The sequence below is a fragment of the Lepisosteus platostomus genome, chromosome 8 (assembly GCF_059453375.1).
Source record: "Lepisosteus platostomus isolate fLepPlt1 chromosome 8, fLepPlt1.hap1, whole genome shotgun sequence".
NCBI lineage: Eukaryota > Metazoa > Chordata > Actinopteri > Semionotiformes > Lepisosteidae > Lepisosteus > Lepisosteus platostomus.
This window is the reverse complement of record NC_142618.1, coordinates 61,728,405-61,743,404: the sequence shown is the minus strand read 5'-3', so window position 1 is coordinate 61,743,404 and position 15,000 is coordinate 61,728,405. Positions and strand designations below refer to the sequence as shown.

Below are 15,000 nucleotides of genomic sequence, written 5' to 3'. Positions count from 1 at the left end.
TTTAATTGTTTTTACCCAATTATTGTAGAATGCGATCTCTTACTCTTTAATTCTGCTCCGATTTAAAAAAAATACACCTGCACCACGTTGACATCAGCAATTTGTTTTCAATACTTATAAAGATAATGGAAATCACAAAAGGCACATCTCCATGTTTATTAAGATGGTCTGGGAAACAAGGAATTGGCTGTTATTAATTAGCCACAGTAAATTGGCATTCAAATTTTAAGATACCTGCACCCTATGAGAAATGGACGGAACATTTAGGTCACTCAGTGATTTGACATTTTGTCCTAATAGGAATTAGCTATAAAAGAATGGGGCGTGTTAACAATTTACAATTAAACTTATTTTGTGCTAGTCAATGTTATTAAATGTAAAATAAGCTGATTAATTTAAACTCCAGTACTTTATTTTCAATGCAGATGAAAAACAAAAATCCCATTTAATTTTGGAATTCTGAAATAAAAATGAAAGCAACTGTAACAAAACTGAATTAACAGTCTATCTTTCAATAACAGGTACTCAGTTGTAGCAAATTTGTCAAAGATTGTACCATCAGTGTCACACAAATTATATGTAATAGCATGAAAAACAATAAGTATAGTTAAGGTACAGAATGTTTGCTGAGCAGGCCTTTCTGTCAGTGTGCGCGTTGTAAATCCATGTGCACATCTTTTATACACCCTCACATCCCAATATGGACACACCAGTGGCGAGGAATATCACAGGTCAGTCAAAATCACTACAGTCAAATCATTTACCCACCGAACAGAAACAAAACTGCTTATACCTTTATAAAAATATTTCATCACAATCAGCAAATTCCTGGCAGTTTGTTTAAGACCTATATTAAAATGCTGTATTTTTCTTTCTCCTTTTATAGACGTTTTTGGCAAAAATACAAGCTGTTCAGAACCTCTGGCTCAGGGATTTCTGATTTATGAGGTTTAAACTTACCATTTTAGTTCTGCCAGGCTCAGTAAGTGGTTACATACAGACTGTAGGAATCTAAATGTTTGTGGCATCATGTAACTTATTATAACTTTTCCCTAGAGTTTTCAGTTAATTTCAGGTTTACTGCTGGCACTTAAAAAAACACATTTAATAAAGACATTGATTTTCTTGTGGGGTGGGGGACGACTCTTGTGATTTCCATACTGGTTATACCAAAATAGAATGTATCCTTTGGACTGACTTGGAAGAAAAGTAAATAAATCTTTGACTTTGTGATGAAATGGCCGCTCACAAGCTGGGTTCTACATGCTGGAGAAAGTTTGACAAACAGATGCAGATTTAGACTGATTTGATCATTGATTTGATTTCTCAAAACGTCTACACATGAGATCCCATGGTTCCTCAGTTCCTGACCGTCCTGCCCTGCATGAACCGCTCCAACGCCCCTGTAGATGACGAACCCTTGAACGGTCTTTCTCCCATTTCAGGAATTCCAGTACTAAAACTACAAAAACAGGGGGGTGACGACTGCCGCACTACGTCAGTTGTGAAAACGTTCAGGCACCGGGTTATCGCAACCAACGCTCTTGGGACATCGCCTCAATGAGACGCACCAGCCAGGGTCAAAGGCAAACGACGACGTGCATCAGCAGCAGCGTCAGCTGTGTCTGCTGGTGGCGCCGGGCCCGTCCACGACTGCACCATGGCCACCCTACTCCCCGACGGGTAATTGCACTGGATTAGCGTTTGGCTCTCAACCAGCGGTCTGGCCCCCAGGGCCCAATCATCTCAGTGAACGGGCTGTCCCGGGGCCCCTCTCAGCACCGGCCTGCAGCACCTTGACTGCGGGGTGGGACCCTGGGCCCTGTCAGGCCCACTCACACAGGAGGCCGGGCCGGGATGGCGGTGTCAGACCACCACTGGGCACGGAGCACTCCAGCCCCGGGAAGGCCTCTGCCGGCGCCAGAGGTCGCGTAGACACAGAAAGAGCCTCTCTTTACGGCAATCTGGAAATGCCTGGAAATGCTTTTCCTCCCCTCCATCTACACCTTGACGTTTCGGAGCAAGCCTCGACTGGCTGCAGCGGAGACCGCGCTCTGAACATGGTTAGAATTCTTCTTGACGCGAAGGATTGAAACGCCTGCTAAATATATACACCTCTCTGCTGCCACACTCCCGCAGTTTTGCTTTTTAAAAAGAGGTGACGTTTGGAGGAAGAGGGGAAAAAAAGGGAGCTGCTTTTTGTACCCAGGACAAATTATGGCGTTCTATGTAAACATTAAGCCTTCCTGTCATTATCTAAAGAATCAGGCATATAATGAGCAAGTACCTAAAATAATCTGTGGCATAATTACTCTGGAACCACGTATCACCACAAAAATTTCTTAATAACATCTATGTGGTAAAATTAAACCGTATCTATATCCATCAACATTTTTTGTTAATACTTACTATTTGTAAGCCTTTAGAGCTATATCACGGTTTCCGGTGTAACGAAGGGGCCTCTGGTACAAAAAAAAAAAACAACAAAAGCTTGTTTTGTTCCTTAAAAGTATTTTAAACACATACCAGCATTACTTGGAAGCCGGCCAGGTATAAAATTCCATCAATACTGACACCCTACAAACACATGTTACCAGTAACCACTATTGAGCCTGGAGAAATACATGTAATACTAGATCATTGGCAGGGCTGCAGCTGGCACTCCCAACACAGTCCTTGCTGGAAAGGTATGCCGGTGCCTTCTGTCTAGAGGAGCTTCACAAGGCAGCGCTCCGGAAAACTGGGAGCGCTGGACGGCACACGCAACCAGCCCTGTGATCTCTCCCCGCTTTCGAACAGATTCCATAGGAATGTTTCAAAGAGCTCTAAATTGCTTCTCCTATTTACTTTTTTAATTCGAGACGTCACTTGTAATTAGGGCTTAGGGGTTCAGGCAACACAGAACCCAACTGGCTGGCTGGCTGGCTGGCTGGCTGGGTCATGCAATAATCATCCTGGCGAATGGAAGCCAAACAAAATATATGAATTAGTACAATGTGTCTTTCAGCCGTGTGGTTCGCTCTTCAAGGACCAGCGGCAGAGACTCTCATTTGCATGGCACACCCAGGATCTGTCCTCCATGAATATCCCAGCACGGCCGTGATGTTAAATGCTGTCCCAAACCCGTCGTTTAAAGCAATCGCCCCACAGTCAGCATCTGAGCTGTGCAAAGTTTCTGGTCTGCCTCACTAGCACTTCAGTGCTACTACACTCCAGCACAACAGAAGCGACACACCGAGGTTTATACACTGAAGAGAACGAGGGTTAAAGCTCTTCTTCATCGGTATCCTTTCCCCCCCCCACATGAGTGCACAGAAATAAAAAAACAGAACTACGTCCTCCACCTGCGATCATTTTACAAAGCAAAGCTCCACTGCCAATCTGTGGTACAGATTGAGAAATTCAACATTGAACCGAGGACGTATTACACACAAAAAAATGAGCTTCCAGACCAGAAAAACAAGATGTATATTCATGCTCTTGACGAATGCCCTACTAAAATACAAGCTGGAGGAGAAACCAAAACGTCACTCCATTTTTTAACTTTATTAAATAAAGTGTTGCAGCTCTTCCCGTCTCCATGATATTGTGTTTGATGTCAGTGTCACTCCATTGAAAGCCAACATATCAGTGACTAACTGCTCCACCAGTGTGATTCCTTAGAAAGCTTCGGTCTGTGCTATAAGCAAGTCTGACTGTGAGAAATGTCTTTTAACGACCTAACCTAAATTGATCTGTGGTGCAATACTCCATTGATTCCTGTTAACATGAATTCTACTCACTCACTTAAAAACTAAACACAGTTTAGACAAATTCTTCGGATTATTTACATAAAATATGTCAACTGCAGATTATGCGGGCTCTGTTTTGCATTTGTGCATACTGTATACACACATGCATAAATACCCCACAAATCCTGTCCGCAGCAATAAAAAAATGAGTCTTCAAAACTAAAAAAAAAACAAACTTTTTGTTCAGTTCTGCAGCACATCAAGAGGCGGAGCTGGGGGGCGGAGGGGTCACGGCAGCCCCTGGAAGCGTGGTTTAACCAGAGGTGCTCGGGCTGTGGGGCTCCTTCAGCTGCGAGCCGGAGGCCAGCTCTGCCAGGCCAGGCCAGCCGGAGGTGAGCAGACACCTTCCCCACCGCCGCCGCTGGTCTCACAACCCCACCTCATAAACACCCTCGGTCTTGTGTTTCCCCACGAAAGTGCCCCTCAGTGGTTTTTTATGCACACGTATGCAAACTCACACTTTACAGGGGCATTTAAATTTTCAGATAATCCCGAACATTAAACATTTATCCAGTGAGACACAGGGATAAACAATTTAATAGTATCTCAGTTTTGGGGGACTCTAAATAAATAAGACCAAGATGAGTTTCTGTCTTCTTTGCACTGAATTACAGAGATTAAAATATGTAAACACAATATGAATGTATTCGATTTGCATATTGTATTTCGCTCTTATAGTAGATATGAAAGATTAAGAGGCAGTACTTAATCCTCACTCCCCTAATCCCTAAAATTACAAAGACAGACATAAGTGCATGTCTGTTTAAATTCTCTTAAAAGAAAGCAAATTCCGGATGAATAGGGAGGCATATTTATATTATGGTGATTTAAAATCTGTCGCCTGAACACTTCTTTTCCCATTAAATTTACTGACCTGAATTTTACACTAAAAGCTTTCTTGTCTTCAGATAGATCTGAAAAAGTCCAGAGACTCTAAATTTACACACACGCATCTTCAGACTTTTTTTTTCACAGCACAGTAAAATTGTGTAATTCCCACTTTTCCAACAAGTTTAGCTTACATCCATATTTAGCCCCTTTTCCAAATTCACTGTTGCTGAAAACAGTCATCTACTCATTCAAAAATTAGAAAAGATAACTACAAAAATAATGCATTTCCTTACCTCATTCAGTTATATACCCTTGCAGATTCAAAGTAAAAAGTTAGTTTGGGCTTCATATGCCATAACATCTACAGAAAACTTTGTGTGATTTACAATACCACAAAAATTTAAAGCTCTCCACTTTAAGCATTTGATGCCCATGTCTCAGTGCCTTTTACAGTCTCTGTTATCCTATGTTACGAAGTAAGATTAATTAAGAATTTGTTGATCCAAGAGTTCTCAAATGGATGTTTCAGGTAATAAACTCACTTCCATACAGAAGTTCAGTCACACAGAAACAAGTAAAAACATTTGACTTGAAAAGTAAACACCAACCTGGCTGCCAATAATTTAAACCTTTTTCTCTGCTTTTACTAACTAAGCAAGAGAGCTCTTAAAAAATGAGCACCACACCAAAAGCTACAGAGGACACTTAAAGAGACAATGATTTCAACAGTCAGGGGATTGTCCATCAGCAGATTTCCATCACCATCTAGGGTGAAACCTTTATGAATGCCAGTCTGTCACTAATTTAATAAAAATAAAAACAGCTAACAAGATGTGAGAGCAGTTTTCAATTAAACATACTTGATAACCCACAGATAAGCATTCCACATCAAGGCAATTGTACACTATATTTAAAAAAAAATATTTAATTGCATTTTGCAGTGAAAGAAAAATGAACAAGAACAGTCTCGAGTTACAGATAATTTTCCTGCAGAAAGAATTGTTGTGGTCTAATCAACTGCTGCTGCGATATTTTCACTAATTGAAAAAAAAACATTAGTTAATTCTTAGCCAGAATAACAACAAGATAAAATTATAATACGTCTTTATAAGGAATGTCTGTGTGGGAAGTTCTTTAAAGAACAACAAATTATAAATTATAAGCCATCTATCTTTCACTCTTCCCTATCATTCTCAATACCAGAGCACAGTATCTGCTGAATCCCTATTCAAAATGGCAGACTGACTTATCTGTGGACCTGCCTCTCCTTAACATTTTTCCCCTCTGACAGATGTTTCCAATACGAAGGAGAAGACAAGTATGTTTTATAAATATGTTCTAGACATTAAAGGCTAACATTTATAATTATAAGGTACATGTCTGTTTAAAACTCCACTGCTACTATGACGAAGTGCCCCAGATCCCTCAATCAGGACACAACTGCTTCAGAAACCTATATTAATAAAAACATGACTTGATGTACTTTATTAAACGCTTCTTCGTGGCGAAAAAATGTTGTGTCTGCACCCTGCACTGTGTGGCTGGGTGGTTTTAAATGAGCCTGCATAAGCACTTTTGACATCTAGGGTTCAACTCTAATGTGAGGGTTGTATGGGAGTGAGCTACAGGTAGTGCTTAGCTTCTGCCAGGAACTCTGCAGACTTTAAATGAGTCCAGCGGTCAGCATGAGCGACACATTAGCACAGCCTTCTGTGCCACTGACTGCCTGGTGCTCTGGGCCTCCCTGCACTGGCAAAGCCACTGAAAGGACAGGGGGATCACCACCTGCCTTCTAATCTGATAAGCACTGAACGAGTAAAAGCTCACACCGGCTTGTTTTCTGAATCACTGCCTTCCAATACTTTGCTTTCATCTCCCTCCTCTCCCTCTCACTTTTTACCCCTGACTTGCAGGAACACAGAGGCAGCTCACTGATTTGCATCTTATTAAGAAAAGAGGTGGTGGTGGCGGGGGATAGGGATGAATGGGAGACGGAAAAAAGAAATTCAAACCAGGACACCAAACTTTCGAGGAGGATCCCATTTTAAACAGAAAGGTCTTTCTCTCCCGTGGCTCCCTGAAGTCAAGAAGGAAAGCCGTTTCCTTATTTTGTGCTTTGCGCATTAGGGCTGGAAGTTAAAATTAGCACACACCCCATCGAGACAATCTTGCTTTCAGATCTGTTTTGCTAAATCCTTCACATGGTTAAAAAAAGTATTCATTCAAGCGGAAGTTAAAACCTCCTATTTTCAGACCACCACAATGTAAGTTGATACAACCAATATCTCGAAAGCTCAAGGCCATTGTTTATGCAGTCCTTGTCCATTATAGGAACTACATTGTTTTTCAGAGAAAAGGGGTGGCTGGCCTGCATTCCAGGGTCCACTCCACATACCAACGGCCACTTTGAAGATTACCGAAATGTTTCTCCTTTGCAATAAAAAAGAACTAAGAGAAAATGACGTTCTGCAGATTTACAACTGCCGATTTAAGAAAATATTCATTTGAATTATATATATGTATGTGAGACTTGGGTCACAAAGAGCAAATTGTAAAATGGAGCACTAAAAAAATGAGGCCAAATGCTGCCAAAGAAAACCAAACAACACACCAAAAATACGTCAGCACTGTGAAAATTAATCGAAGAAGGTCTTTGCCTCTTGCTTAATATTTGCAACAATTTAAAACCACGCTAATTCAACTATCCAATTTATTTAAATGTGCTGAAATTCACTTACGAAATCTGAAGCAAGTAAGAAGGAGTTCTATCAGGTCTGTTTCATAGCATTAAGGATTACTACTAGCTGTCTAATCCTACTGCACCTAAGGGAGGCAAATCGCATTGTCTTTGAAATCCTGGCCAGGAAAGAACAAGAGGTTAAATGAGTGCCTTGCTCTGTAATCGAATATCACACACTACTTATCTATTCAATGAGAACCTAACGTTCAAAATGCACGTGCACATTTCTGCCTTCCTTGACTTCACTTCAAAATACTATGTATTGATTATTGTCAACAGCTTACGCAACTGCAAAAATATAGCACTTATGCTGGTGCTGAATGACAACTGTTTTATGACTTTATTATGTGAAACTTTAAATCAATATTATATTGATTCTGATGCAAATTCAAGAATCAATCTGGGGGCAGGGGGGGCGCATTTCTTGTTTCTAATAAATATTTCCATAGTTTTGCACTTGGCGACTACATTAAACCAATAATATGGTTTTGAATGTTGTAAATTCAGACGGATTGAGCTTTTAAAAAAAAAATTCTTTAACTTCTATATCGTCACACGAACTTCAAAATACAAGTTGCAAAAAGCCCAAACCATTGAGCTCTCCTGAGTTATGGTTCACAGAAATTGAAATGCAGCTTTCCTTCTACACCACAATTAGTCGAAATAGCGTTTCAGACAAGATGATCGTTCACGAGAGAGGCCGAAGCAAAGCTAAAACTTACACAAATGGAGATTAAGGAGCTGTTTAAGAGTTTTTTCTTTCATATAATATATTTATGAGGTTTTGGCTTGTGCTGACTCTTCAGAAACACGTTGATCTTATCACTGTCTGTGAGTCATCCTTTGTTAAGCTGGTTTAAACTCCCATGAGACGGGGGCGAGGGGTGGGGGGTGGGGTGTGGGGGGAGGAGGAGATAATGGTAAAGAAACGACAGCAGCTCCTGCCACTCTTTGTCCCCAGCGGATCTGGGCTCCGCTCCTGGCGCCCCTCTCGTACCTGTCACCCTCAATAGGCCTCACAGTCCCCGCACACAGACAAATGGCCTGACCTGGCCAGCCCGCCTGACCCCGGGGCCCAGGAAGAAGACCACAGCTGGTCATTAATAACGGCGCGCTGCCGAGCGTTATCTTCCAGCACACCGAAGGAGAAGGAGAAAAACGGCGGCGGGGGGGGAGGCTTGTGGAAGAAGGGGTGCAGTTACACAAACAACACGCATCACAACATCCGTCAGCGCAGGGTCCCAGACCTGAGCTCCTGCCCTCCAGTGCTGAAATGACCATCTGGTTATGACCACAAAAAGGATCAGGGAAGTTCTATTAATATCTATGAGGATTAATGAAAGAAGCCCAGGCTAAACTCTTTCCTTTGTGTCCTCACACTCATCTGTCTTTATGCTTTAATTATTTTTTTTTCTTCACTTGCGGACCTCTGAAAGATTTCCATTGTAATCCTTCTGCAGGTGAAAGCTGAGACGATTTGAATAATCTGCCCATTCATTGTGCAGGGAGGAGAGGGAAAACAACCAGGATGAAATGCATTTATTCATGGAGAGATCGTCTTAATGTTGCTGGTGCTCTGTTTGTTTGCTGGCTTACAGTACATGGCACGACAGCAGCCAATACATTCCTCCTCAGTTCGGCCTGTCTGTCCCCTTTCTTCAGGCAAGATCCCTGCTTCTACGCTGAAGTACTTCTTTGTTTTTTGCTTTACAGAATAACCTAACACTGGCCAACATGTCAACACCTTGTGTCCACCCAAACAGGAATTAACCATTTTAAAAAACGGTTTCAGAGTGAGTGTGTGTGTATAGGGACCAAAGGAGTGAGGGAACATTAGAAACAGGATTTTTTTATCCTTTTCGCGGGCAGTACAATGACTTTTTATGCAAATCCATTCTCCTCAATCTCTTGTCCATTTTACGATCGCGTTGGGCGAAATGACAGTCCCATAATTAGAACTGCATATATCTGGGGTATTTGATTTTCAAATGAGAGGGCCGGGCTGACCTGCTGTAATGAGTGTGGTATAACCAGCGAGTTAATAACGTGCCACTCACTGTATCACCATCTTGTGAGTGAGAGGCAAAAATAAAAACCGAGGAGGAGTGGGGGTGGGGGTGAGGAAGGGGTACCCTGAGCTCTGGTCAATTCCAGATTCTAGGACTCCCCCCTCTTCCGTCTCCAGCAGTGGTGCCGCTATCCACACCACGGATAATGAGGCAGCCTATCTCCGAGTCCCAGGGGAAGGGCCCGGAGCCGAAGTCATGGAGGAGAAGTCTCTCCAGCACGTCTCTCCGCGCCCCGCGATAAAAATGAGCGTTATAGGCGCTGCGGCCCTGGTGGGTTTGAAGGGAAAAAATAAATAAACATGCAAACAGAACGGGGGCTCCAGACAGGCCATTGTGCTTGACGGATGACGGGCTGCGTGGAAGAAGGGGAGGCTGGGTAATTGGGCTGCTCGTCGCTCCTGATGGGTTTGCAGCACGGCCATCCCCGCGCCGAAACACCGCTCACAGCTGCGGCCTTCTCGCCTTCCTGCACAGGCTGGGCCACAATGCCCACCTACGTTCTCCATCTTAAATGACTCCCAGGAGCTCTGTGCAACCTACTCTTTAAAGGCCCTAAAACCTGTCTTTTTCCTGCTTCGAAACTGTCCCCGGTTCGGGCACTGTGACGTAGCTTCACGTCTAATCACGCTTTCCTCCTTTACGACCACAGCTCTCTCTGTTCCACTGCGTGAGAAGCACACTGGATTACCCACGTTCCACACAAATCAAACACACGCTGCTGCCTTTCCTTCTGCTAGAAATGCCATTATGAACTAAGAAAAATGAAGGTAAAGCTGCACTGTTAATGTAATTCAGACTTATTTAATATCTGGAAAGGCAAAGAAGTCAAATCCCTTCAGTAAAAATTCTTAGGTACAAAGCAGTAATAAAACACTGAATGTGCCTTTGTTTGTTTCTTCGATCATTTTTAAGTCATAAAGATATTCTGTATTCCAGGGCCATATGGAAGGGTCATCAGCACTGACTGCTCTTGTGTGCGCTTTGCCAGCTCCCCAGTCCCACATGCCTTTCACCTTAAAACATAAAAGAAGAGGTGTTTTTCTGGTCAAATAAAGAAATAGCAATAATAATTTCACTAGCACATGTCCGTGGGTAAAATACTCCTTTTTCTGCCAAACACATTAAAGCACCATCTGTAAAACAGATTTTCGTTAGAACAGGGAAGACGGGGCAGCCCAGCGATGGTGGCTGTACTCTCGCCCTCTCACCTTCCCACCGCCCGAGCGCGGAGTAGCTCCTGCACCCCGCCTGATCAGGCCCCGCGCTGCACGCCCTGCTCTCCGGCGAGGAGCGGGATGAAATCAATAAAACACACGCAAAGAATGGAATCCTTCTAATCCTAAATTTATTCGCGGCGGCCACCTGCTGTTTTGCATTAGAATCGGCAAAGGAAAATCGCAGGTTTAAAAGGTACTGCAACTTGGGTGCCATTTAAAATGCAAAATCGCTTCACAGTTATTCTCATTAGTGTGTAAGCAGACTACATTCTGAAACAGGAACAAAACATAAAAACGATATAAGCATCTAAACACGCATTTTAAATTGCTACAGTAATGGGGTGCTACATTGATCTTTTAATGCTGTTTTATTGGGAACAAAGCAAATTAATTTCAAATCTGCCTTCAGTGTGACTGGAAGCACACAGGCATCAAAAACAGGTGCATAAAAAATTGTGCTCTAGATAAGGCCATACACACACAATAGTAGTGTGCAAATGTTTTACAGCATACTACTGAAAAACAGAAATTGGTTACTAATAGTTGAAAGCACACGTGCATTAAACTATACCAACTCTATCACCACTGCTGCTGAAGCACTACGTTCCTGGGAGTTCAGCGTTCTGCCCAGTCGGTTTTGCGGATAAAATACCTTCAACAGGCTAAAACACTGCGCTTAATGCAAATCCACACTTCCAGCCTGTGCTTCGTGGAGATGACCAATATGAAATAGGTCCCATGCAATTTATCGTTTGTGGAAGTGCTGTTTTCACCCACAGTCTTAAATGAATTTCATGCGTGATGTATTTACATAAGTAAAATCAGATTTTTATACATGTTTTTTTTGTTAGGTTTCTAGGATTTTCAGTTACATTGGTTTGATTTCATAGGGTGTTTTAGGAAGACTGCGCACTACTAGACTTAGAGAGAGAGCACGAGACACATAAATTGATAGATACAAAACCATGCACACAGCAAACTACCTGAGGCTATTAAGAACACACTTTTCTAGGCCTTTCTCACCTTCTAATCTTCAATCTGCTCTTCTTCTTACATGATGTGAAATGCTCTTTGTTGCCATGGAACCTTTTTTCATTTGTGTAGAGAATGACCAAAGCCCCTCGTTTTAAACTGCTAAGGATTTCTAAACCTTCCCATGGTTTTCATTCTCTAATGCAAGGCCTCAAAATTCCACATGCAATTCTTTCAGGACTTCATTTAGCTCATGCTGACTCTGCTTTGCACGGGATCTGCTCGTTGTTGTTCAGTTAGTAACGGCCACATTACTTACACTGCCTGAATGCATGAATAATATGGGACTGCTGAAGGGTTTTTGTTAAAACCCCCTCAAAGAAGTAGCATGTTTAACTGAAATTTGGGAGGAAAGGACTGCAGTGTTTTTATTGCCTTCTACAACCAGTTTCAGGCATTCATTTTTATTTCCAAAAAGGCTTGTTCATGTTTTCATGTCCAATCTTACTGTCCACATTTAAGATTTTTAAAAATACTCAGCCCAGTGTGTCAGATGAAAGTGACTAATGCTGTATCATATTTTCTTGTTATATTTAGTTTATAATGAAAAGGGCCATTAATGAGTTTGAGACGTCAATCTGCAATAGCAGCACAATTTTATTCAATTTTTTATGCTCAAACACTCCATTCTGTTAACCCAACATTAAAAAAGGCTTTTTACCCTGTGATTAGGCCCAGACAACTGATATTCTTAATGTGATGTTAATTTGCTATTTGCTGTGGTGTCCTCCATTTACTTATTACCTGCTTACAGGCCCCGCGAGTCTAGAGTATGAAACACTGCCCAAAAGGACAATCCAGACATATGTACCCACACTTCTAAAACAGGGGGCTCCAGGCTCCAGAGTAAAAGTCATGTGCTCTAAAGACTCAGACTAGCGCTGCCCTGCCCACACACCCCAGTGCCCCACCAGTCGCCCCAGCTGTGTGCATTGGGCTGACGCCTGCTGTCACTCAGTGGGTGACAACACAGATTAAAGGCAGTGAAGATTTTAAAAACAACAATTATATCTTCACCCGTGTCGCTGGAGTTTATCGATATTTTTGCAAGAATTCAATTAACTTTGATTTCCGAAGGCATCATGTAAACAGCCTGACTGGCAGATTATACACTCCCAGATTACACAGATCTCCCTACGCTTTACTAGCAAGAGAGCAAAAAATATAAAAAACTGTAAAAAATTATTGTTCAAACACAAATCTCCAAAAATAAAAGTTTGCATAAAACAAACCCCCAGTGCGCTCTTTTAAAAGAAATCAATACGCAGCCATCACCACTGCCAGCTGATCGCAGGAGATTCAGCCTGTTGTTTTAAACTACATGAATACATGGTGCTACAAGCTCTTTTTTTATTGGAAACCCATTAGATTTCACCTCCCTGGCACTCTGACCCGCAAGACTCTCAAAGCAGTCAGACTTGCTGGGAGCGAGAAGTAAGAATAGAGAGAAGGTGAAACCCCTTAGAATTGACGTAATTCTTCAAAAGGTAACAGCCTACGCATGCACATGTGCTCAGCTTTAGATCACCTGCGAGCCAGTCCTACGCCGAGGTGGAGGAGCCGGGCGGCGTTCACGAATACCGCGGCGAGCGTCACAGCGGGACCAGCGACATACCTTGTAGAGCTTCAGCGCTGCCTCGTGCCTCTGGTTCGTCGCGTGCAGCCGCAGTTTATCCACACTGTTGGTGTAGTAGTCGCATGCATTGCACTTCAGGTGCACAGGGTTGCCAATAGCAATGCACTTTAGCCTCCACTCATTAGCCTTGCCCCCTTCTTTGATGTGGGCCACCAGTTGATATTTCTGCATGTGCTTGTCGGTCTTGCAGTGGAGCTGGAAGTTGGCTTTCAGCTGGGTGTTGTAGTTGCAGAGCTTGCACTGGTAGATGTCTCCAATTACAGCCCTCCACTCCTCTTCGGGGAGCGAGCGGTCTGTGCTCACGTGCACACTCAGGGCCTCCAGGCTGTCAGAGGTGAATTTGTTGCACACAGCACACTGGAAAAGCTTCAGCAGCGGGTCGCTGATATAAGGTGACAGTTCCCCAGCAGAGAGGACGGACAGGTCATCACCCATTAGCTGACCACTGGCTAGACGGATTTCTGGCGGCAGCTCATTATTTACTGCAGTGAGAAACAGAGGCAGAAAGAGAGAGGGAGAGAAAGAAAAGATAAAAAAATTAAAAGGCAAAGTGGAGCCCGGTGCAGGGTGCACACAAAGGATTTGATAAAATAAAGCCTTAGTGACGAGTATGCTTTCTCTGAAGCTTAAACTATAAAAAGCTGTAATAGGATTGAATCAGGATCAATTACAATCATCCTTTTCAACTTCTAAATTCCCTCATCAGATAGCTTTAATTACTCCTACCGGGCATAATGTCATTCCTGAATTTGTGTTTTTCAAAGACATGAAAGTTGATCAATAAAAAAAAAAACCTGCCACACTTTTAGCCCTTAAAAACAGATTAACATATGCTCATCTAATTGTAATTTCCTATTTTATGCAATTCTGTTTTATACGGGTTTTGATCATTTCATTGGATGGAAGCTAAGTGATCAGCACATAACAAATTTAATAATTAGATGATTTTTCATCTAAACTACAAATGCAGTAATTAGTCCTAAATTTGAACCAAACTGTAAAATGTGCCTGATACGGATTATGAGCTGCACAAAAAACCTTACCAATATGAAAAATAGGAGAATATAAAAACACAAGACAAGTAAAATTAAAAAACTACTGCACACATACAGTTATAAATGACAGTACTGGTAAGCAATTATTTCGCACGGTCCATAATATATTTCATAAACTGGGTAAGAAAATAATTGTGGCCTAAGGGCAGAAATACAGTGTGGGCATGAAAGGCACAGCTTGATAACGTCGGATGCCCAGGGAAGAACACTGTGCAGGACTGGCAGTCAGGCAGTCACCTGTGAGACACCCAGGCCACCTGTGAGACACCCGGGTCACCTGTGAGACACCCGGGCCACCTGTGAGACACCCGGGCCACCTGTGAGACACCCGGGCCCCTGTGAGACACCTGGGCCACCTGTGAGACACCCGGGTCACCTGTGAGACACCCAGGCCACCTGTGAGACACCCGGGCCACCTGTGAGACACCCGGGCCCCTGTGAGACACCTGGGCCACCTGGTGGAAGTGTAAAAGGGAGGAGAGCTGTCTGGGAGAGGGCTTGGTCGGGGAGGGGGGCTTCTCTCGTTGCTGTGGAGGCAGCGGGGGGGCACTCACCCAGTCCGGGCGCCAGGGCTGCGGCAGTAGAGGGGTCCAGCTGGAAGGGGTGCAGCGTCATCTGGGGGTCGGCCG

General features: G+C 43.0%; 1 protein-coding gene across 4 annotated transcripts in view; it reads right to left on the bottom strand.

Annotated features, from left to right (window-relative positions):
* Positions 1–15,000, bottom strand: part of zfhx4 (zinc finger homeobox 4) — an 84,101-nt gene that overhangs the window by 44,916 nt on the left and 24,185 nt on the right. For all 4 annotated transcript variants that reach the window (XM_088644213.1, XM_088644212.1, XM_088644214.1 and 1 more), the window contains exons 2-3: positions 14,926–15,000; positions 13,296–13,798 (exon numbers count right to left, since the gene is read on the bottom strand). The exon at positions 14,926–15,000 is cut by the window's right edge and continues 2,534 nt beyond it. In XM_088644213.1, the coding sequence (XP_088500339.1) occupies positions 13,296–13,798; positions 14,926–15,000 (578 nt within the window). The remainder of the gene's footprint in view (positions 1–13,295; positions 13,799–14,925) is intronic.